At 42.6% G+C, this 24,706-nt stretch overlaps 1 protein-coding gene across 1 annotated transcript; it reads left to right on the top strand.

The window, feature by feature from the left end:
- Window positions 1-431: 431 nt before the first annotated feature.
- Window positions 432-21,050, top strand: Ywhab (tyrosine 3-monooxygenase/tryptophan 5-monooxygenase activation protein beta). Its single transcript, XM_055602222.1, has 6 exons — window positions 432-631; window positions 13,744-14,046; window positions 16,176-16,299; window positions 17,591-17,754; window positions 18,637-18,732; window positions 19,194-21,050. Exons 2-6 carry the CDS (start codon window positions 13,747-13,749, stop codon window positions 19,248-19,250), a joined length of 741 nt encoding a protein of 246 aa, XP_055458197.1. The 5' UTR covers window positions 432-631; window positions 13,744-13,746; the 3' UTR covers window positions 19,251-21,050.
- Window positions 21,051-24,706: the final 3,656 nt, after the last annotated feature.

Here is a 24,706-nt window from a genome sequence, read left to right as displayed (position 1 = left end):
GCATTCCTTTAGCGCACTTCTAGTATAGTGACTGCTAGGGCCTCCGACCCCGTGAGGATTATTTTCAGGGTTGGGTGGGAACAGATAACCTCAGACTGGACCAAGATCAGTCTAAGATTCTGAACCCTCCCTCCGGGGACCCGCCCTGTTCTCAGACAACCTAGTCCTGGGGCGGTCATCTCAGCTCCGCCCTTTCTCCTTCCTCCTCTTCCTGCTACCCCACCCCACTTCCTTTCTGCGTCCGCCCCCACCGCGCTCCCACCCAGGCCCTGCACCCTCCCACGACCGCTCCCTCTCGGCCCTCCGTGACTTCCCCTCCTCCTTGGCTATCACCGCCCTTTTCGGGAGGACGGGGCAACCCCGTGCCTCAATCACCCAATGAGGAGTCGACTCGGGGTGGGGCGGGACTTGGGGTAGAGCGGAAGTGGTGGCCGGAGCGGAAGTGCAGCTGCCGCCACCACCGCCGCCGCCGCCGCCGCCGATTCCGGAGCCGGGGAGCAGCCTCCGCCGCCGCCTCTGCAGCTACGGTCACCGCTGCCGCCACCACCGCCTGAGGAGTGCGCTTGGGAAGGACGCAGTCGCCTCCCTCCGAGCTTCCCGGAAGCACCTTTGCTCCCCACAGTCCTCCACGGTGAGTGCGGTGCGGCTCCCAGGGGCCCCAGCGCGAAGCCCCTTCTCGGGCAGCGACTGCGGCCCGTCTCGCCGCCGCCCCTCCCCGCTTCCGGCCTGGCCTGCGCCTCCGCGGGAAGCCCGGGCTTCTCCCTCGGCGCGCTGCACGGGGTGCGGCCGGGCCTGCGCGGCTGGGAACGCCTGGGCCGTGGACTCCCCACGGCATCTCCTCTGCTCGGCGCCGCCCCAGCCTGCTCCCCCCGGGCCCGGAGCCGTCCCCGTGAGCCTGTCATCCTCGCTCATTCTTTGTGGCTTTCAAATTTTGAAATGCAGTCGAAGGCGGGCGAGTGCCGGTGCCGCGACGCCCCTGTCGCACTCCCCTGGATGAGTAAGGGTTTAACCTTGGCGACAGCTGGGGCGAATCCCTCTCCCACTTTGCAGTAAAGCTGTTTCATCATCGCTGGTGTGGGAAACCCGGCTGGACCCGAGATTCCCTGACAGCAGGGTTGAGGTTTGAATCAAGAAAAGGATTTGTCTGAACCTTTTCTTGATTCAAACTGGATTCCCAATGGGGGGAGGGGGAGAGCAGGCTGAGAATTGAGTCTTTTCTCATGATATTAGTCGTCATTTGCTGCCCGAATCTCGTTTGTCTGCCTCCCAAATTCATCCGTACGCTTTTTGTGGATTTTGGGTTTTTTTATGTTTTTTCTTTCTTTTTTTTTTTTTTTTCACTGAAAACTGTCTAGTAATCTCACTGTTGGTGGGGAAGGAGTAGGCGAGAGATGTGGACCCTTTTCTTTGCAAGATGAGCTCATCTGGGTTTATTGAAAATGGAGAACTTGCGTGGATTGAGGATTCCAAAGGTGGCAGCGTTGGTGAAAATTTGCCAACCTCTCTGTTAAAATGCTTGTCTCTTGTCCTTGCCTTCAGTACATTCTCTCTGGTGAGACCAGATAGCATTCGATTCTTGATTTTACTTGACTGATGTGGGAGGTGGAATCTGGCAAGGTGTTATGAATCTGTAAAATCACAGGAGCCAGTGCAGAAAGGTACGACACTTAAGAGAATATGAAAATTACATTTCTCACAGTCTCTCGGGTGTTCCTGTGAAACCACACATACATACAGTGTGTAGGACTGAATACGTGGTTACTCAGCATTTTACATTTAGCTGCTAGGAATTTATACAAATATTACTTGGTGCTTAGTAGATTTCTCCCTGACTGTTTCCAGCACACCCCATTTCTTTGGGTTACCCAAGTCTTTTTAAGCAGCATATGGCTGATGAATGTTGGGTTTTTTTTTCTTCTCCACCCAAGTTAGAATTTTAAGCATAACCTTAGAAATGGAATGCTGGAAATCTGGTACCAACAGCTAAATTATTTTTTTAGCCTCTGCCTTCAAACAGTATAAGGAACCATTCGCCCATCTTACAGATGAAGTCTTTATAAGAAATGAGGTGATTTGGCCTAAGCCACACACCTACTTTCAGATTGAATATCCTCTTTCATCTGTGGCAAGTATTTATGGCCTGTCATCCCCAGGAGTATGGCTCCTACCCTGTTATCTTCCATTTCCCATCATGCAGTGCTTGTGTTATGTTGAAGCCATTTTAGACTTGGAGCTGTATGGATCAAGGAGGCAGTCTGCGTGAAACCAGGCCGAGCACATTCCCTTGATGCTCGTTCCCTAGGCAGAGTCTCCAGAGGTTTGGGCTGCTGTAAAAAGTGCATTTTCTCCCATTTGGCTGTGGATCCAGAAACAGCACTGAAGTTAGGTAAATTTGATTCAGTTCTTCCCTGTATTGCTTTCTAGCTGTGATCTTCAGGGGTTAATTCATCTCTGGTTCTTAGCCTCCCTGACACCATAGATGTCTGAGACCCAGTACAAGCCTTTGGTTTTGTTGTATTTTAATCCTTGACTTTACTTCCTTTTTGATAAAATATAATCTTATTTTTCCCATTTGCTATGAAAAATGGTACATTATATATAACTTTATATATGGCAAATCCAGTTTTTCTCATCTGGACTGTATAAATGATAATGGTGTTCCCTCTTCTACATCTTTTTGCTGTGTAGCCCAGCCTAGTCTCAGACTCACTGCCCCAGTCTCCTCCTCTCTGCCTCTTGGGTGCTGAGATTACAGGGGTGTACCTCCATGCTGGGCTAGTAATACAGCTTTTGATGTGTGGCTGACCGAATTAAACATAGTTTTTAATACAAACAGTTATTAAAAAGCAAAAACTGAACTGCACATGAATGGATGTACCCCAGTGATGTTTAAATATATATTGTGTCATGTTTAGCCTGTCTGTTCAGACATGATTTTTTTTGTGGTGTAAATAAAGTCTTTTCTTCTAGCCCACTGAGAAATATAGCCCGATGCTATGTATAGTCAGGGTAGAGTGCATAGGACAACAGAATTTGCACCTCCTATGCAATTGTAGCTTTAGTATCCATCGAGCAGCCTTTATCTTGTTTTTGACCACACATGTACATGAGCCCACATTTAGATTAGGTATAGCATATGTGCCTATAGGGTAGAAACATACAGAATCTACCCTTTGTGACTTAGTCATCAGCTACTGAGGTATCGCCAAGTAAATAGTTTATGATCATACTAGTCACCACTTGTAGCTCTTTATGTGTCAAGCTTCCTTGTAATCACTTCAAGCATTAATTCAGTCTTCGGCCAATGAAAGGTAAGTACTGTTAGTCTCATTGTATAGATGATGAAACTGAGGTGCAGAAATTAGAATTCTTCCAAAGATACACATCTATATAACACAGAAGTAAATGCTAAAATCAGGAGCCACACTCAGGTCATTTGAGTCTAAGTAATGACGGTTTGACTTGTGGTAGAACAACATGTATGGCATGACAATGTTACTTTTTTGTACATGCACCCTATTAACTTAAAGATGTGTGCATTGCTGTTCATTTGTGGGGTGATAATTGCTGGTATATATCAGATGAGAGCTGCTGAAAGTCCAGTTTTTCTAGTACTTGATTTATGCTAGGGAGAAAAAAAATCTATCAGATACTCTGCAGAAAACCGTCCTAATTAAGTTCTTGCTTACTAGATTGTAGTATGACCATCATTTATTGTTGCTTACCATACTGCTTTGCAGTATTTTAGGTTTTTAATTTTGTATGGGAAAAGGGAAAAGAAGGGGCTCTCTCCTTCCCTAAGTAGAGAGAAGCTTCTAAGTTACTGCATCCTGCAAGAATTGTGCTCCCTGCTCTGTCACTGACATCAGGCAAACACAGTTGTGTAAATGAGCGATTCTAAGAACTATAATTTTTTGTAAGCTGATGTTTAAAAGAATCCTTAATTGGCTGGGCATGACTGTGCACACCTCTAATCCCAGCACTTAGGAGGCAGAGGCAGACGGATTCTTCTGAGTTTCAGGCTAGTGTTTCAGGCCAGTACTCTCCATCGTGAGACTCTGACTTAAAAAAAAAAAAAAAATTCTTGGTTTATACATTTACCTAAGGAGGTGACATTCATACTAGTTAGGGGCCAGGACAATATAGTTACATAATAACTTTTTAACTTTAGATCTATCTATCATAGGCTTCTAGTCGATCAGCATTTTATAACGAGAAACAGTTGGAGCTGGACTTTGAGGGGGATTTTCCTAAGGAGAATGTTAAAGGAAGAGATGGATTTGAAGTACTTTTCTATTCTCTGATATGTCTGCTAAAAGCAACTTAGAGTGTGCTTTTGAGAGGCAATTACATGTTTCTAATACTTGTAATGAGATGAAAGTGAGCAATGAACTCACAAAAAAACAAGCTATTCTGCCAGATTGTAGGTAATCTTTTTCCTCAAGTTCTGGCCAGTTCTTGATTATGTAAGTTTTCCTGTTCTGGTTGTTTATTTCATAGTTTTCCTTAAAAGACTCAACTAGAAGAGTTATTTCTGAATGACCTTGAGAAATAGCTGAAAAGCCAAATTGAAGTTGATATGAGCCTGGTTTGTCACTGTTTGTCCTCATGGGGAGATCCTTACATTAAAATTTGTTTGATAATTTGATGAGTTTTTAGAGTGTACTATAACTACTGTAATAACCTTACATGATTCTTCAAAACAATTAACAGTAGTTTAAGTATTGGGAATCATGGCTGATTTTTAAAAGATTGCTACATTGAGAAAAGAATATTAATTTTAGAATTAATGTTGAGGGGCTAGTGAAATGGCTTAGTTGTTAAAGGCGCTTGTCACCAAACCTGATATCCTAGGTTCAATTCCTGTTACCCACGTGGTGAAGGAGAGAACAAGTCCCTCTGTTGTCTTCTGACTTCATGTCGCCCAAAATAATTAACTATGGACTTTTTAATTAATATTGTGGCTTGGGAGATAGCTTGGTAGGTAAAATGCTTACTGCTGTGCAAGCATAAGGACCTGTTCATCCTAGCACCCATGTGAAAACGCCAGATGTGGTGGGCACATACAGTCCTAGTCCTGGGGATGTGGAGACAGAATGCCTGGAGCACTGTGGGTTGCTCTGTGAGAGATCTGTCTCAAAAAAACAAAACAACTCCTCCCCCCCAGGAAAGCTCCTGAGGAATGACACTCAAAAGTTCATCTGTGATCTCCACACACACAGTATTGAGGTAGATCCCGGCTTTGCCATGGATAGCTAGCTGTGTGGTCCTAAGTTATTCTTTACATATATAAAAGGAGATGGTACCACCTATCTCATAGGTAACTAATATTATATGAATTGATACCACTTTCTAAGTGCTTTGCTCATTTCTGCAGGCCATAAATGGTAGTGTTGTTACTTCACCTTTTAGCTGTTCTGGGTACCTGGTTTTTGTTTTTGTTTTCCGAGACAGGTTTTTTGTTTTTTTTATTGTTGTTTTGTTTTGTTTTTTTTCCTGTGTAGCCTTGGCTGGCCTGTCCTCACTTTGTAGACCAGGCTGGCCTCAAACTCATAGCCTGCTGCTTCTGCCTCCCCAGTGCTAGGATTACAGGTCTGTGGCACCACCGCTGGCTGTACCTGATATTTTTGCATGAAGGATATGGCTTGAAAATATTTTAAGGACTTGTTGGAATCCAGTTTGAATCTTTTAAGTATGATTGGTAGCTGAAAAAAATAGTAATCAGAAAGCCAAATGCTGTGTGTGTGTTTCCTGATTTGAACTGAGGTAGTGTTTGAAAACCAGCTGGGTATGGGGGCTCACTCCTTATAACCCCAGCATTCAAGAGGCTGAGGCAGAATTGCCAAGAGTTTGAAGCCAGGCTATGTTGCATAGTGAGTTTCTAGCCAACACAGAGTGAGATCATCAACTACTCCAAAAGAGTAGTCTAAGATAGACTATTCATACAGTTTTTTGGTTTTGTTTTGTTTTGTAGGCTCAATGTGGCCTACCTGTGTCTGTCTACATAGGAAATAACAGCTTGTTCACTTTTTAAAAATGTATCAGTGATCAAATAGCTTGAAATTCACCCAAAATTACATTTTTGGGTGTCCAAAGCATATAGTATGGATTCCTAACTTAAGCTTACTGCCCACTGTTAGTCCCAATAAAGGTGTTTACAGTAAACTCTGAGAGTCATATTTTAGAGATGTGCATATGTAATTAACACTTGCTGTTCTTTCTCAACTTTGTAAAGAGAACAAGGTAGGTTTAAAAGAATGAGGTGCATATTATGGGTTTCTTACTCATTGACCATTGTTAGCTTTGTGAAATACGTTGTTGGTGCTGTTGATTTGAATGCTTACAGTAAACATAGGTCATCATTAATTAGATGTGCTCCTTTTGAATGATTGTGTGTTAGGTTAATATGGCCATAGATGGTTTACACTGCAACAAGCAGTATTGTTTATGTCACTGATTCCCACAGATAATCTTAAGAGCATAGGTATTGGAACATAAAATAGGCAGGCCTTCAGTACTTGAAGCAGCAATTTGAATTATCACTGTTTGCTTCCATGTGTTTTCAAGTCTAGTTTAACAGAGGTGGGCTATCTATTTTTAAACAGTTAAAGTTTATAAATGACTGCCATAGTCTAAAGAGTGTCTGAGTTCTCATTATGTGTAAGTCAACTGCTTGAGCACAGTGCAAAGTTCTACTAGTATCACACTACAGTTCCTTATAAGGAGATCCCCTCCCCATGGATGTGTTGTTTACTGATGGCTTAACCAGTGGCTACACCCCTGAAGCAAAATGGATCCCCCTACTCCTGCAGCTATTTGCTGCCAATAACTCCTCAATTAGGGGTGGGACCTTATTTTCCCTTCCCCCATCCATGCTAAAATGTTAGCTGCTCCATTTTGTGCAGGTAGCCACAGCTAAGTCATGAGTGCAACAGCAACAACCACATCATGTCTAGAAGACAGCATTTCACAGCACCTCGCATCCTCTGGCTTATACATTCCATAGGTCCATCTTCAGTGTTTTCTGAGCTTGGGATGGGGTTCCTAATCAGGCAGTAGTCACTTTCAGCACTGGGACCAGTTGTGAGCCTGCATTAACCACTGCCCACTACAAAAGAAGCCTCTCCGACCAAAGTTGAGGTGAATGTATTGGTATAAGCATAGAAGTTTAGAAGTGGTTTGGCAGCATGTGTGTTAATAAAACAGTGGTAGCTTTTCCCTGGGGCCTAGAGCCTCCTTAGCAGTGGGCTTTGGCCAGGTTGACAGTCCCCTGACATGAATTCCTGGATCCTTTGGATTGGGGCCGCAACTCTAATCCCAAAGTGCTTGGTTGGTGACGCTGTGATAAAATGCATGTGACAAAAGCAATTTAGAGGAGGAAAAGATTTATTCAGTTTGCAGTTCCCTCCCCCATTCCTCAGTAGTCCTTCTTTATTTTTATATTATCCCTTTCTTCCCTTAAGGTCTCTTCCCCTCCCACTCTAATGGGCCCTTTCTAAGCTTTCTGACCTCTATAGACACTTAAAGCATACAAATCCAAAACTTCAAAGCTAAGATCTGTGCCTGGATTACCTCACTTAGTAGAACATTTTCCACTTTCCTCCATTTTCTTGTGAATTTTGTAGTTTTGTTTTCTTTATAGCAGAGTAAAATTTATTTTATGTATAAATGCTCAGTAGATGGTCTGATCATTTCCCGGTTTTTTGTAACTACCACAACAGTGAGTATGGAGGTGCAGGTCTCTGTAGTAAGGTAAGCTGGGCTGAGTGGCTTCATTATGATCTATCCACAGGGTCAGTCAGTCTTCAGGAGTCAGAATTGGCATGTCTTTGGATTGATCACTTCTAGCCAGCAGACCACTTATTGTGGTACTGTTATTTATTCACACCTTGGATATATCCTTTAACACCAGTGGTTTTAAGTTAAATGTTGGTTCATTGGGCATAATGATACTTGAAAGCCGACGTGACAGATGGGCTGGGCATGCCTGAAATCCCAGCACTCAGGAATAGGAGGCAGGAGGATCAGAGTTCAATTCAAGGTCATCCTCAGCTTCATAGGCAGTTTGAGGCCAGCCTGGGCTAGATGAGACCCTCTCAAAACCAACAGCAGAATTCCACAACTGCTAAGCAAGAAGGAAAAGATTTTGGTTTCTGTTCACAATTTAGTGTTTGCTGGACATAGAGTCCATAGTATTTAAGATATACTGTTTCTGTTTCTAGCAAAGAATTGTGCACAGAATTGAATGAAATTAAAGTTTTACAAGACTACATTTTGTGTGTGGAATGGTACCCGGACATTTTTAGAGTAGCTGTTTTTCAGTGAGTAGTTTTCTTTGAGAGGCAGGAGTGCTGCACTTGTTCAGGATTAACACCCACCAACCAACTGGTCCCACTGGCTTGCACTGAAGGTAGGTATCTTGGCATACTTTTCCTTCAGCTGTGATCTGCTTTATGGTGCTGGGGATGTTCTAGCTGGAATGGTGCATCAGTGACTGTGGTCAGCTCCCACCCATTCACACTTCTGAGCCTACGTTTGTTTTGCTACCACTATGGCTCCTTATTTCTCTCCTACCATCTCATGAAAGGAGCTAAAAGTTAGCTTTTTTTTTTTTTTTTTAAGATTTTATGTTTGTGTGTGTGTTTCAGTAGTTATCAGATGCCCTGGAGTTGGACTAAGAGGCAGTTGTGAACTACAAAAATGGGTTCTGGACATCAGACTCTGGGTCCTTGTAGGAGCAGTATTTGCTTTTAACCACTGAGCCCTCCCTCATATCCCTTTAACCTCTTCCTTCTAAGTGTGGTTGGTTGCTCTTCCAAGGAGACTTGGTGTAGCTTTAAATATGTGCTGCCTTGTGTTTTGATCATAGTTTTAGCTTCAGTGTGGGAGCACAGTGCTGGTAGTTGTTTTCAGTTCCTCCAAGTGAATAATGCAAAGAATTCTTGGACATACTGGTCATTTCTGCAGTTGTTGCAACATTGGACGGTAAGCATTTCACTTGTGAAGCACCTTAAGTGTCAGAATTACTTGCTCTGAACCTTTACTCTGAGCATTGTCTTAGGATTTGGTGTGTTATCTTACATGACTGCTGTTAATGCCTACTTTTAACAGGTTATTATGTGGGGGTATCACTTAATTTCGTTATATAGTTCTCTTTAAGGCTTTCTTGGAAAGAGTGCCATGTTTTCTATAACATGTAGTAGATAGTAGAATCCTTACTTTAAATTTTTAGAAAGCTATTACACTCAAGGCTATTCTTACTATCAAAAGTGCTCTTTTCCTTGAAAATATAGTTAATACTTCTAAAAGCCAAAGTTATTATTTTCAACCTTTTTTTTCTTTGAAATAACTTAAAACTATATAGATGAGTGGTAGTGATCTTCTGTTTGCTTGGCCACCCTGAAATGACTTCCCAAATTTTGACTGACCTCTAACTAGAAAATGTCCCTTACAACAAAGCATTAACTAGAGGAGTGGCTCACAAGGACTCTTAGAGCATTGTTTGATTGAGTTACCTTTTTATTTCTAGTCGCCGTTCTTGTTTCTTGTTTTTAATTTTAACATTCTGTGTTCTCAGCACTGGGGAGATAGGCAGGAGAATATAGAATTCCAGGCTGTCCTGGCATTACATGGCAACAGAGCATGTCTCAAAACACCAACACAGGCTGCAAATGTAGCTCAGCGATACAGCACTTACCAGTGTGCCAAGTCTCTGGTGGATTCCCCAGGACTGCTTCTTCCTCAAGAGAAAATTCTAGAGCTGGGGGCTTGCCTACAGAGGTTAGAAGACAGTGTCTAATTAATCCCCTACAGCTGGAGTTCAAAGCTGTTGAGAGCCACTGGGTATGCATCCTCTGAAAGAGCAGGAAGTGCACTAAGCCATCTGCTTTACCACCACCACTTCTGGTAGCCTTTTTTATTATAAGACAAAATAGTCTGTTCCTCTAGTCTTCTCACAGGCTGTGTTCTCACACTCTGTATAGGCTGTGCTCTTACACTCTCTGTGTGTAGAAAGTAAACCTACCCTTTCTACTCCTCAGCACTCTTACTAATCAGCTCTCTACTGTTAGATATTTGAATTGTTTCCAGTATTTCACTAAGCATTTGGTGCATTTATTAGCAAATGCCTCCCCGTTCTGTAACTTGCTGCTTCCAGTGGCTTAGATTGATACCCATCATTACCATGTGGGTGCACATGAGAACTCTTGTTCTCAAAGATGTTGGCCCTTCCTACTGGCTTGCTGCCGGGTAGACTGTGGCCTCTGAAGGGTTCATCTGCCCTGGTGGTAGAAAGCAAATAAAGGCTGGTTAACAAAAATTTTCTTGATGGGACCCTCATTCACAGTTTCAGAAGTGTGTGCCCTCCTGATAAACTGCATACTAACTCCAGAAAAATTTGATTGGCAACTGCTAAAATGCCACAGTTAACATGTATGTTCATTTTGAGCTCACTGAGAGAATGAGTCTCATGTTAACATATAGCTACTTCCTATGCAGAGATCAATCTAGATTCACTTCTTCCTGGTTTTTTGTTTGTTGTTTTGATACTGGGGATTGAACCCAAGGCTTCCACATACAAAACAGGTGTTCCTCCACTGAGTTAACAGTTTTGAAATTGTATATTTAAAAAAGGTTTAGAAAAAGCTCACACTTTGGGTTAAAACAATGATATATAGCCACTTAATGATCTTCAAATTTGTTTGCACAGTATCTATTTTTAAGAAAGATTTTTATATCTGTTGTTCTTTAATGCCCTGTTCCTGGTGTTCACAGCAACTCTGCCAAGGGTGATGCTGTTGTCTGCATTCGTAAACTTGAGATCAACAGGACCCTTTTATGTGTAGTGGCAGATTGTGCTTTGACACATGGTTCTGTTGCCTTTCGTTCTTCCAGTCATGCATGTTCAAAAACTTTAACAGCTACTTATGTGAGCAGTTTGGGGCATTACATGTAAATCCTTCCTGTGAGAATAATGTGTGGGAAACTAAGTGGTAAAGCCTTTCCCACCTACCATAGGCCAGGGTAAAGAAGCTGCAGACTGGGACAGGTTGATGTGTATCGAGAGTCCTGTAGAGAAGATCAGCATGGGTTGATGGCCCTAGACAGGACTAGAGTGTTCATAGGCAAGAAGTAAAATATCCAGGAGAGCATTCTAGATGAAGAGACTGGCATGTTTGAGCAAGGTGTGAACAGGGCATGTGGGAATGTGTACCTGAGAAAAGGTACCTGTTCATTGGAACAGAAAACATCACAGGCCACATTCTGAAGGACTTTAAAAGCAAGCCAGCCCAAAGGAGAGGCCTTGAGAGTATTGAGTAAAGGCAAAGGTGTCGCTAAAGCAGTAGTAAATCTGACGAGTGAGGAAGCATGTTTTTAGAAACACGACTTTTGGATTATTGTATTTGAGGGAGGAGAGGACACTGCCAAATTGGGGGGAGGTCGTTTCAGTTGCTCCTCATTTAGTAGCAGTTTGCTTGTACCAGTTATGTACAGAATATTAGGAGATTCTCTCCGAAGGAGCTTATGGTGTGGGAAGGAACTTGGGGACGTACATAGACGGAAGTCTTTCCAAAAATATTTTCATATTAGATACGGAATATCAACCAAATGTAATTTTTAAAAGTTGGTTGATTCATTACAAACTTAAAAAAGAAGACAAAGTCTGAAGCTGTTGCCCAATGCTAACGTCTAACGTACATGAGGCCCTGAGTTCAAGCCAGCTGTAAAAGGAAAGGTGCTACAACCAAAAGACAGGTGAAGTGAGCGTTTTATTTAATTTTCAAAAAGGTGGCACTTTCTAGGTGCATTTTCTAGTGAATAGCCACATGTAGCTAGTAACTTGCAGCTTCATGAAAAGGCCAGTGTAGGGGTCATGAGAAGGAGATCTATTGCCTGGTGAGTCAAGACAGAAAAGCAGAGTTGTCTGAAGACAGCTGTTTTGGCAGAAGCATGTGCTGTAAGAAGAGGGCTTTGCTGTCTGTTGCTGCTCTTACATTGTCTGCACAGTCCCTGGCAAGAGACTGTGACATTTTAATCAAGGAGTGTCTCTATTGGGAATTTCAGATGATGGGTCTGATAGCAGAGATGTGAGGTAGCTAGAGGTAATGACCTGAAGTGCAGGTAGGTGTTACTGTAGGTGGAAAAAGGGAAACGGTTTCATTTTTCCCTTGTCTGTGCCTTCCGCCTAACTACTAGATGTTGTGTAACCCATTTCCTGTTGAAATTGGCCTAGCTGCTCCAAGTTCCAGGTTATATAAGTTTTGAGTTACATAATTAGTAGGCATCAGGACCTTTAGTTAATTTTTTCTTGTTTCTTTGTATGTGTATAATTGAATACCAGTTTTCTTTTTAAAACATAATTTAGTCTAAGGTAACATGATGGTTTATCTCTAAGAACTCTGTATCACTGTCAAAGAACCTTGAAATGTTTATTTTGGATTTCTTTATTTTTATGTGTATAGGCATGTGTGTATGTATACATGCCTGCATGTATGTATACACACCACATGGATATGCCTATTGCTCACAGAGGCCAAAAGAGGGCATTGTATCCAATGGAAGTAGAGTGGGTAGGTGGTGTGTGTGTGTGTGTGTGTGTGTGTGCGCGCGCGCGCGTCCAGTGCAGCTTGGATTAATAGAAGGTCTCTATTAATAGAAGGATTAATAGAGAGCTGCATATAAAGAACACACAGTTTTAGGTGACTGCTATTAAAGAAGGCCTGGGGGTCTTCACCTAGGGTTTTCTCTGTTCTGTCTTGGAGAACTGTCTTTGCTACTGACATGTCATCCAGCTGAAATACTTGCTGTTTGACTCACAGCTGCTGTAGTGCTGGGAAATGGACAGTGAGAAGGGTCTTCTGTATTGGTAGGGTGTTGAGCTAAGATTGCTTAAAAAAAAAAGATTTATGTGTATGGGTTTTGTGTCTGCATGCATGTCTGTGTACCACATGCATACCTAAAGCCTGTAGAGCCCAGAAGTGGGGTGGAGGTGGTCAGATCTCCTGGAACCAGGGCTACAGGCAGTTAACTGCTGTGTAGGTGTTGGGAATCAAATGCAGGTCATTTGGACTAGCAGGAGGTACTCAAGACCTCTGGGTATCTCTCCAACCTCAAACCAAGGCCACCTCTAAAAGTAAAAAGCTAAAGAACGTGTATATAGCATAAGCTTCAAAAACCAAGTCATTGGGGTCTGTCAAGATGGCTTAGCAGGAAAGGAAGATTGCTGCCAAACTTGATGACCCAAGTTCATTCCTGGAACCTACATGGTACAAGGAGAGAGGACCAGCTCCCACAGTTGCCCTCTCTTCCCCACACATGTCCATGCAGGTACTCTCCCATGTAACACGCACACATAAGTAAATGTTTTAAAAGTATTTTTAAAGCAGTTTCTGTATATTGGGGGGGGGGGGGAGGAGGACAAGATAGTATAATAAACAAGCTCTAGAAGAGACAGGCAAGCTTAAAGGCCTTGACTCTACTGTGTTCTCCTTGCTGTGGTATTCTGGGTTCATCATTTCCTTTCTCTTACCGTTCATGTTTTCTAAGAAGGTGGAAGGGTTATTGGGGATATGCCTGCCATGTAGGATTATTGGTAACAACCAAAATGATTCAAAGGCCTTGGCCCAGTCCTGATGCTGTAGGTCCCCGTACGCAGTCCACATTCTTGATGGCATTTGGAGCTATGCTTCTGAGACTGTTGGAAGCCTGACATTGGCTTTCTCTGTGTTCTTGCTGTTGTTCTAGAGAATGACCATGGACAAAAGTGAGCTGGTACAGAAAGCCAAACTTGCTGAGCAAGCTGAGCGCTATGATGATATGGCTGCAGCAATGAAGGCCGTTACAGAACAGGGACATGAACTCTCCAATGAAGAGAGAAATCTCCTCTCTGTTGCCTACAAGAATGTGGTAGGTGCCCGCCGTTCTTCATGGCGTGTGATCTCCAGCATCGAACAGAAAACAGAGAGGAATGAGAAGAAACAGCAGATGGGCAAAGAGTACCGTGAGAAGATAGAGGCTGAGCTGCAGGACATCTGCAATGACGTACTGGTGAGGATGGTGCTTGTGCTTTAGACATCATCTCTAGGCATAACAAATGTCCAGATGCAAACGCTCAGACAGCTTAGGAGGGAGTGGAGGTGCTCCACTGTACTCAGAAGCTGAGAGCCATCTGTAACGTATTCTAAAGCATGTGATATGGTTTCTGTCACTCTTTCTTGATCAGTTCATCTTTTCTGGGGTACTTTCCTTTTCTTAAAAAGACCTGCAACAAACAGGAACATTTCATCAACATTCCTCCATTTTTCTTTAGAAATTGAGGCAAGATGAAGAGGATATTTAGAAAGATGCAGTCACTAGTAGACTGTTGTAGTAATCTCAGTAGTGATTCATCTCTGGAAAGGAAGAGATGTAAGGCCTTCCAGCCTCTCCTTGGTCATGCCCTCCCACAGTGTAGGAGTCTGATGTTGAAGGTTCGGCACGTCTGTAGAGTGCAGTGTACAGTCCAAAGCCAAATCAAAGGTGAGGTGGGGCTTCTCCTGTGCTTACTACACTTTAGTCGGGTGGTAGATCCTTCTAGCTACGTTGGCCTGGATGGGATGGTGCCTATCGTAGAATACTTCATGATTATATTCTTTCCCTCATACCATTCTAGGTGAAATCAGGTAAAAAGTAACTCTGAGGACTGCTTTATCCTACTGTCTGTCTGTCCAAAGCACTTCCCTTGACACCTTCTGAAAACCAGTGTAAAGCTTGTTGGCTATCAGGCAGTGCTTCTCACCCCTAACCAAACAGGAGTTAAACCCCTCTTTGTCTGCACAACACTTAAAAACAACTACTGCCTCTTGCATACTCTGATTCTGATTAATGAAATCCTTAATAGTTGAGCTTTGCTTTGAGCCTCTCTCTCTTTTTATTAGATTCTTGGTGTAAGATAAGAGTTTCATGGCTAAACATGTTGCCTATTGGTTGTTTGGGGGTTTGTTAATGGTGCACTAATTCCTGAATGTTAGGTACATCTGATATTCAGATGGAGTATGGCATGCATTCCAAAGGCAAGAGAGTTCCATAACTCCTGAAATGTAGACCAGCTTTTAAGAGCATCTGAAAGAATGTGAAGAAGAGCATGGTACTTACTGCCTGTTAACCAGTTTTTCAGGATGCCACATTCTAAAACAACTCTTCGAAAATATTGCTCTGTATACGAAGCTTGGACTCCTTCAGAACTACTTTTGTTGTAAGCATAATTGTTTAAAGGAATTTGTTATTAATAATAGTTCTAGACTGAGTTGCTTACTACGTACCAAGCAACGTGTTAAGCACTAGATGTACGTTACCTCGCTGTCCTTATAACTGCCTTCGACGGTGGCCATGCTGGTTCCCCTCCCCATTGTACAGCCAAGGAATATGAGGCTTGGGGGCCTAAGGCAGTCTCTCCAGGGTCATTTGGAAACATACAGTAAGCATCAGAAGAAGGTTTTCTTCCCAGGTCAGATTGATTTTAAACTTAGTTCTTTGGCTGTTTTGTTCTGTTGCTGCTTTTTTTCTTCCCAGAATGGAAAGATCCCCACACATTCACAATTACAGAAATAATACAAGCTTAAATGGGGGTTTTATTTTCTTTTTAAGAGATGGGCAGAAGAGTTATGAAGTAAAAGTCACTTCTAACGTTATCATGCAGAGAAACACTGTGAAAATAGTCCTCGAGGCTTTCCCTGTGTGTTTGTATGCATGCACCCACACTTAGCCTCTTATTTTACTATTACAGGGAGATTCTTTTGTTGATAGTCTTTTCCATTTAGATCGGGGTCAGCAGAGTAGTTCTGTGCCATCTTTTTTACATCACATTCCACTGTAGTGGCTGCATTAAGAAACCCTTGTGGTCAGAGTGACTTGTAACTGAAGAGTATGAGTGCAGGCATCTGCTCTTAGGACTTGGCTAAATGCAGTTTAGCAGCTTGGATGAAAATTGGTTGGCTTTTTGGTTTTTTTGTTTTGGTTGGTTGCGTGGGGTTTTGGGGGATTTTGGTTGATTGGTTGGTTGGGGTTTTTGTTTGGTTGGGGTTTATTGTTAGTCTTCAAAAAAAATCAGTAGTAGTAGTAGCGCATATCTTAAATCTCAAATGTAATTTTAACATCTCACAAGCAATTCAAAATTCTTAATGTGAATCACTTTTTAGGAACTGTTGGACAAATATCTCATTCCCAATGCTACACAACCGGAAAGCAAGGTGTTCTACTTGAAAATGAAAGGAGACTATTTTAGGTATCTTTCTGAGGTTGCATCTGGAGATAATAAACAAAGTAAGTAACATTTAAAATACCTGTACATAGTCAGTGGGAGGGTTAATGCTCCATAATGAATCCATTTATACTTTGTTTATCACAATAATGACAACTTTAGAGGCCACAGCATTGTTATGCATGGGGTCATGGGCTTAACAAACCTCTTTAATCAATAAACAAGAATGGTATTAGAAGTTTGGAATGGGGGCTGGAGAGATGGCTCAGTGGTTAAGAGCACTGTCTACTCTTCCAAAGGACTGGGGTTCAATTTCCAGTACCTACATGGCAGCTCACAACTGTCTGTAACTTCAGTTCCAAGGGATCTGACACCTTCACACTGATACACATAAAATAAATTATTTTTTTAAAAAGTGTATGTAATATATTTAGCAAATGCTTGTCTGGGAATTGATAGTTCTCTTTTTACAGGTAAAATTGCAAAATACAGTGGTTCACTTTGGCCATGATTTTGCTTTACTCAGTTTTAGCTACTGTAAATGTGGTCTGAAATCTAAATGGAAAATTCCAAACATAAGTGATTATAAATTTTGCTCCAAGTAACCCTGTATGTGCTAGCCACCTGTTTGCTCGCCGAGTTGCCATATTGGTTACTTGGTGTCTGTTCTAGTATGGCACTCCTTGTGCAAAAATAACGTAGTGTTTTCTAAAGTACAAACTTAACATTACAGTATAGTGTAAAACTGTTCTGTTAATTTTCTGTGTAAGTTATCTGTCTAGTTGCAGGCACAGATGAGGGAGGCCACTGTGTGAAGCCACCAATAGGGATGCATTTCCTTTAACATGTAGCTTACTGTGATGTGATTGTAGCTGCTTTATTCAGTGTTCACTGAGTGCCAAAAAATCGGGGTTGCATTATCCTCTTAGCACTTTGAATTTAGGTGGGAGTCTCTCATTTTTCCAATAAAAGAAACCAGAATTCATATATGGACGTTTTTTCTTGCTCCAGGCCACATACCAAGTGAGTTAAGTTGAAAATTCAAATTTGTTTATGCTGATCTTAAACCCTGTTATTTTTTCACTAGATTATCCACATTCATTTTTATGAAAGGCTGTGTCTAAATTTCTTGGCTGCTTTAACAGACTTCAGTATAATTGTCTGTTTTCTTCCAAAGCATTTAGTATAGTACTTAACATAGACATTTAGCAAATGTTTACATTGAACAGTGAAGACACTGACCTTTGTTTTGATGGCTCATTTGCTTTATCCTCCTTTACTAAAGTGCTTGATAATGGATCCCACATGTCATGCAGCCTGTGCAAGAAGCTAACATTTTCATCTTCCTTCCAGCCACTGTGTCAAACTCCCAACAGGCTTACCAAGAAGCATTTGAAATTAGCAAGAAAGAAATGCAGCCTACACACCCGATTCGACTTGGCCTGGCACTGAATTTCTCAGTCTTTTACTATGAGATTCTGAATTCTCCTGAAAAGGCTTGCAGCCTGGCCAAAACGGTGAGGAAAGGCTCTTCTGCTAGTAGTTCCAAGAACTTCCTTCTGAGCAGTCCTCGCTGTCTCGTGCTTTTAAATGTTTTCTTGGGGGTAGGATTTTAGGAAATAAATAGAGATTTGTTACTTGGTATTTTCATCTGAGTATATGCTGTCTTTTGTTTTGCTTTGTTTGATTATTGTTGGGGTCATAGGTAGAATCTTCCAGGTAAAAGTGTAGTAGTTCTCATCAAGCTTTGGGCATTGGACATTGTCATCTTTGTGCCAAGATATGGCTCAATGAAAGAAATGAGCCCACTTTTTTTTTGTTTATTTTGGGTTTTTAGACAGGGTTTCTCTCTTAAGTCTTAGAATTCATTTTGGAGATCAGGCAGGCTGGCCTCGAACTCAGAGAACTCCACCTGCCTCTGCCTCCCAAATACTGGGATTAAAGGCTTGTGCCACCATCACCCAGCAGGAGCCCACATTTTGTTTATGCTCTATTACTTCCTGTGTTCTTTGAAGAGCTTTCTTTCCTATGCATCCTGTTGTTTGAAACTTTAATTTGGAAAAGGTGCCTGAAGTGAATTTTACAACTTGAACTTAAGGTTAATGGGGTGAGCTTTGCTGTTCTCCCTTTGATCTTTGTGTCCAAACCCTTTTAGTTTAAACAAAAATAGAAACCAGTTTGATAACTAAAAAGTCAGTGAATTTATAGACTAAATGTGCTGAGGTTCCCAGGAACACTGTTTCTTAGGGGTTTATCCTTGCTGGTTGGTACTTTATACATTTACATTTGACACAGCTGGCAGACAGTGAGAGCAAAGCAGGTCCCATCCTCTTAACAACAGGGAAGGTAGCACTGACACAGAGAACATCCAGATCTGTGCTAAAAGTTCTTTGTTTCAGGCATTTGATGAAGCAATTGCTGAATTGGATACTCTGAATGAAGAGTCTTACAAAGACAGCACCCTGATCATGCAGCTGCTCAGGGACAATCTCACTGTAAGTACCTTTGCAGAGTGTGTAACGCCCGAGGTTTAAGGGGGTTTGTTTGTTCTTGCGTATGGTTTTACACTGTTAAGTTACCTATATCTTACTGCTGAACCTTACGTCTCTGCAGTCTCCATTGTCCAAGGTAAAAGGGCATTCTGAAGAGGTGAGAGAGGGGCCTGGCAATATGGCTCAGTGGTACTCAGCAGCTTGTTCTTCCAGAGGACCTAGGTTCCCAGCACTCACATGGTAGCTCACAACCATCTGTAACTAGGGGATGTGGTGCCCTCTTATGACTTCCTAGGACAGTAGGCACACAGACATACAATGAAGGCACAACACCCGTACATGTAAAATAAATGGAAAAAATTTAAGTAGTTGAATGAGGTAAAATGTACTGGGCCACCTCTTGAAGAAAATTTTTAGTGATCTGAATTTTTTATTATAGCTTTTTGTTTCTTTTTCTCTTGCAGCTGTGGACGTCAGAAAACCAGGGGGATGAAGGAGATGCTGGAGAGGGAGAGAACTAATGTCTATCGTGCTTTGTGAACTGTTTGGTGTCACTCTGTATCCTCCACATTATATCCCTTTGTGCGATAAACAAAAACAAAAAAATCGAATGTTGACTTTCGATTTTTCACAGCCTAAGCCTAGCAAAAATGGTCCCTGGGATAAACAGCTGGTATTTGTATCTAAAATTCAGACTGGTCCCTTAAATGCCACAGCATTTTGAAGTCTTGATTTTGATCAACATTGACAAGGATTACTGTGTGTTTAAATTTTACAAACTGAACACTGTGATTATGGGGTTTTGTAACTTAGCAGAACTCTTACTGGTAGGAAAAATAGACCTGAATTATGTGTAAGTTTTCAGAAAGTTTGATCTGATATCAAAATAGTCCCTGAAGATACAGTCCTGTTGTAAAGTTGTACAGAAAGTTCTAGAGGTTCCATTGTGATGCTGGGACTCAGGGGATGCCTACCATCGACATCCCAAGTTTGGCAGCTCACAGTGACTCTGCCTGTGGTTGAGAGCTTATTGACACCTGCTCATTTTGGGCTGTTGCCACTCAAAAGTTCATGACCACAAATATCTTCTGAGGAAACTAAAAACCTGAAAGTAAAATTCTTTGGCTCATAATTGAGCTGTGACACCACAAAAAAAAGGTCCCGTGTTCATGCGTGACTAAACCCCTTTACTATAGCAGTGTGTTTCTGATCAGCAACTTGTGAAAACAGGTTGCTACTTCCTAGCTAAAGGAGATGAAAAAGACAGCAGTGTATCTTAATGAATGGCGGTACCAGTTTTCTGGGTAATTCTCGAAGAATAATGTTTTTGAGGGTAGCCTCTAGCCTGAGGAGCAGTCAGTCTTGAGGTTTTCCTAGCTTGGAGGGTGGAAACTTTGAAACTTAACATTCTTTCCGCCCAGTTTTTCTGACTGTTGACTTTGGTTTTCTCCTCTGTAAATTTACAGCTTTCTGCTTTCTTGGGTGGTTTTCTTTTGGGAGCCTTTATTTGTTAATAATATGGACAGGGGCGAGGCATTAAACACATGGTTAGCAAGCCTTGCTTAAAGGTGTTGAGAAAAAAAGGCCTTCCAGCACCATTACCCTGTCTTCCTCCAGTTCTCAGCACAGTTGTTCTTTATACTATGATTGGAATCTTTAAAAAAAAAAAAGTGTTTTGAAGTATCCATGATTTTTCCCTACTGCAACCAGGCCCTCATAATGCTTGTTAGTACCTGTCACCAGATCCTCTTGTGCTCATCCAGCTTAGTTCTCAGACATGCCTGAACACACCCTATAACACAGGGAAGTTGCATGGACACTACAATAGAGAGAACCAAGAATTGCCAGACCTGTCAGTCTCACAGTATCACCCTCTGCCTTCACATTCCATGTAGCTGTAGAGTCCATCTGTTTGTCCATCTGCAAAAATAAAAGAATTCATGCACTGATTTAAAACCAAAAAAAAAAAAAAAAATCACAAAAAAAAAATCTTTCTAGCTGAACAAAAAATGTGCAGTTAATACTTGGCGCTTGACAACGCAGTAGTGAGTGTGGAATCAAGCCTGTCTGTATATCTGATAGCTCTTTGCTTTGTTTTTTCCTTACCAGTATTCTGCCTAATGTTTGCTTCTGTGGTGGTTATATTTGCCTAGCAAGCACACCTGTGGTTGTGAAAATAGTATAGCAAAAAGAAAAAGAAAATCCCCAGTTACCAATGTACTAGATTCGTGTATGTCTTTTAAACATTCTAGTTTCACCTTACACGGAGTAATCAGGAAAATGTAAAAACTCAAAAGTGAAATAAAACATTTTGTCAGTTAGTTGCCTGTGGATTGATGTGTCACCACCATTCCTGTCACTCTTGGGACTGTTCTAATCACATCTATTTTGGGCTTTTTCTTTTAAAAGTAAATAATTTTACCTCACCTTTAGAACCATCAGTAAAGATGTACTACATGGCTGTCTCTGTTAGGTTGGATGTGATCATTGCAGCCTTGGACCAGAGCAGCTGTGATTACCTTGCAAGCCCTCAGCAGAATGGGCCCATTTTTTTATTTTGGAGGGGTCAGGGTGTATTTCAGAAGATGACATAAGCACTTTGTATGCGACAGGGGCACAGTTGGCAACACTGCTGGTGGCATAGCTGCTTTTAAGTGGTGCAGGGGACCTGACAGTGAGGGAGCTGCCTTTGAACCACCCATGCTCCTCCTCTTAGTACCCCAAATAAAACTAACTGCTTTGCCAAACTGGACTTGGATGGAATCCTTTATTTAGTCTCTTAATCTTCCCTATCTGGAGTGAATAGTTGTGTCTGTATATCTCCCCAAGAAAAAATCCCTATGACGCTCCATGCAGCAAAACCAAAGGTGAATCTGGGAGGAGCAGTTAATGTCCCTTGAGTCAGGGAATCGTGAAGAATCTCTTTAATAGGGTCTTCCAGTTAAGTGATACCCACGCTGCTGATAAATAAGGAAGTATGTTACGGTCCCTGAAGGCATTTGTGGGTCAGGGTTGTAAGCAGGCAGTGGCAGCACTTGCCTTGCCCATGCTGCAGGTAATAAATGCAGCAAAGGCTGCAGTGGCAGCCAGAATTTCCCTTGATAAAGGAGGAATTACAGTGGGAAGAAGAGATGTTACCTACTATCTGCTTCTGTGTGTTAAGTGGGAAAGGGGAAGGATTGTTTGTTACACACAACTGATGTAATCTGTACAAATTGAGTTCTTCCTAGGATCCAAAGATAATGGAGCCCATGGGAAGAGTTGGTAGTGTGGAGGAAAGGTCCATGACTAACCATGCAGGAGGCCTTTAGTGATGGCCTTGACAGGAAAATAATGATTGGAATAGTCTGTCTCTGAACAACTTGAGATGGCTCCGTGGTTAAAAACAGAGTATGTACCAGCTGCCAAGCCTGAGGACCCGAGTTTGATCCCCAGGATCCACATGGTGGAAGGAGAAAAGGGAAGATGTCCTCTGAGCACACAGGCACCCTGGCATGTGTGTACCCATGCACATACCCTCTCCTCTGCAAAAAGATTGAAAGAAAGATCTTAATGGCTTGTCTTATGAGGCTGTGGGACATGGGGGAGTTGGGGTGGAAATCTGTGTGTAGGTGTGATGAAAATGGAGATTACTCATCCCTCCTTCCTTGAAATAAAGGTGGAGACAACAGGAAATCATTTCCTTTTGGACTGTTTACTCATACAAACTATTAGGGACACGGTTATTTCTCAAGTTTATTAGAAACTGGAAGGCAATGAAAAGGTCAGGCATTGGGGCTGGAGAGATAGATGGCTCGTGTATGAGGGGGTACTGTCTGCTCATCCAGAGGACCCAGGTTCAATTCCCAGGTCAGAGCTACCTGCAACTCAAGGTCCAGGGGGCCCGATATCCTCTTCTGGCCTCCACAGGGACCACACATGCACATAATCCACAGACATACATACAGGCAAAACATAATAACAGCAACAAAAAACCAACATTGCTTTAGGGGCTGGAGAGATGGCTCAGCGATGGCTGTTCTTCCAGAGGACCCAGGTTCAATTCCTAGCACCCACATGGTAGCTCACAACTGTGACTCCAGTTCTAGAGGATCTAACGCCCTCACACCAGTACACATTACTGAGAAAAAAGTGAATAAATTGTAATAAAATGAAACGGAAAAATTACTGAGAACTGGGCCAGAAGGAAATAATTGGTTGGTGTACAGTTCACCACCTGACTAAGACTGTTGAAAGCCAATTTAGCAGTGACCTCAGGACTGGTGTGGGCCTTTAGTGGGTTTGCTGGTACTAGAAAGGGGACATGACCTTCCCCAGACAGGAGAGACTGGCAGGTCTGAATGAGAAAGCATGTACATAGGGTTAGAGAGTGCTAAGGCACCTGGGAGGGACTGGGAAGAGAGAAACCAAAGGATGGCTTTGATGGCTGCTTTAAGGCAAATGAAGTATTTGTATTGAGCTGGACTGACAGGAGACTAAATTTGGTGCGTTTGAGCTATAAAAGTGGCTCTCAGATATTTACATTACAGTGTATGACAGCAAAATTAGCAGTTACGAAGTAGCAACGGAATAATTTCATGGTTGGGGGTCACCATAACATGAACCGTTTGAGGGGTCACAGGCAACATTAAAGTGCGGAACGTGCTCAGGGACTCAACCCCATGAACTGCAGATTTATCTGCCCTCTGTTAATATGCAGAACACAGGCTGTGGTGGGTACTGGAACTAAGTGTACCTTCTCGGCAACCCTCAAAGATGCTGAGGACAGTGAGGAGCCATGGGTGGATTGAAAGCAGGAACGGTGCAGGTGCTAGGTTTGCCCAATGGCTGGCTCCTTATCTGTCCAGGGGTGTTACACCTGCATACCACAGCGGGAAGTTTCTACCGGGTAGGAGTGTAAAGTAGGCGTGCCTGGTTGGGTGAGGTGAGAGCTGTAAAGTTGTGTAGGTGTCACCCGCCCATCCCCCCCCCCCACCTCTGCTATGGCAATAAATGACAATATAGGCTGCCCAGGGGTGTATGACGAAATTACAGATACCGTGAAGAAATGTCAAGGATTGGTTATTCACCTGGCCCCAACCCGATGTGGCCAGTAAAGAAGCCAGATGGATAGGCATGATGGCACACACCTTTAATTCTAGCCCTTGGGAGGGAAAGGAAGGCAGATCTCTGTAAATTCAGAACTATCCTGGTCTACAGAGTGAGCTCCAGGACAGCCAGGACTACATAGAGGAGAGAGGGAGGGAGAGGGCAAGAATAATCAGAAGCTGCGTTGGGCCTTCAGGGTGACTCAACTGGTGGGGGCTCTTGCTGCCAGGCCTGAAAACCTGAGTGAGTTACAAGACCCACGTGCTCTTTGACCCCTAAGTGCATGCATATACATGGCATGGTTGTGCAGACACACAGAATGAGCAAATTAACAATAAATAAATGGTTGTTACAACAAAAAGAGCCAAACACCTCGCGGAGAATGGCTGAATTATAGAGCTAAATAAGAGTAAAGCCACCCTCATCCATGCTGCACCCAGCATTGGTCTTCTGAAACAATCAGTACAAATGGTGAGATCTCCCCGTGCTAATACTAGCATCACTATTCCTTTAGCTACTGGATCCCCAGAGCAACTCTTACTGAGAAGGAACAATCTTTGGAGTGCTTCCTCAAGGTTTCCGCCATAGCCCCACTGTGAATGTTAGCCAATAAACAAGGCAGGTACATAATCAGGTACATAATCCTGCATTCATGTAACTTCAAAATGTTTGTGTTCCGTGAAAACTTCATAGTGCAGGCTGCGCCTGCTCAGAGGCATTCCAGTCCATCACTTCAATCTTAAAAGCGTGTTTCAGCATCTTAAATTGAGTGTTCTAAGGAGTATCCTTCACCTGCGTGTGCTTAGGAAGAAACAGCATGGTATGTATAGGTACAGTCTTGAGTAAGACACCCGTGCTTCCTTCATCTGAGGAAAGCCTTGCTTTACAA

This window comes from Psammomys obesus, unplaced genomic scaffold (assembly GCF_907164565.1).
Source record: "Psammomys obesus unplaced genomic scaffold, mPsaObe1.curated_primary_1811, whole genome shotgun sequence".
NCBI lineage: Eukaryota > Metazoa > Chordata > Mammalia > Rodentia > Muridae > Psammomys > Psammomys obesus.
This window is presented reverse-complemented; position numbering and strand designations above follow the sequence as displayed.

Bases quoted from the DNA above. Each gene is read 5' to 3' on its own strand.
- Ywhab (XM_055602222.1), top strand. From the start codon at position 13,747: ATGACCATGGACAAAAGTGAGCTGGTACAGAAAGCCAAACTTGCTGAG. The intron at 14,047-16,175 runs GTGAGGATGGTG...ATCACTTTTTAG, and splicing joins ACATCTGCAATGACGTACTG to GAACTGTTGGACAAATATCT. The intron at 16,300-17,590 runs GTAAGTAACATT...TCTTCCTTCCAG, and splicing joins ATCTGGAGATAATAAACAAA to CCACTGTGTCAAACTCCCAA.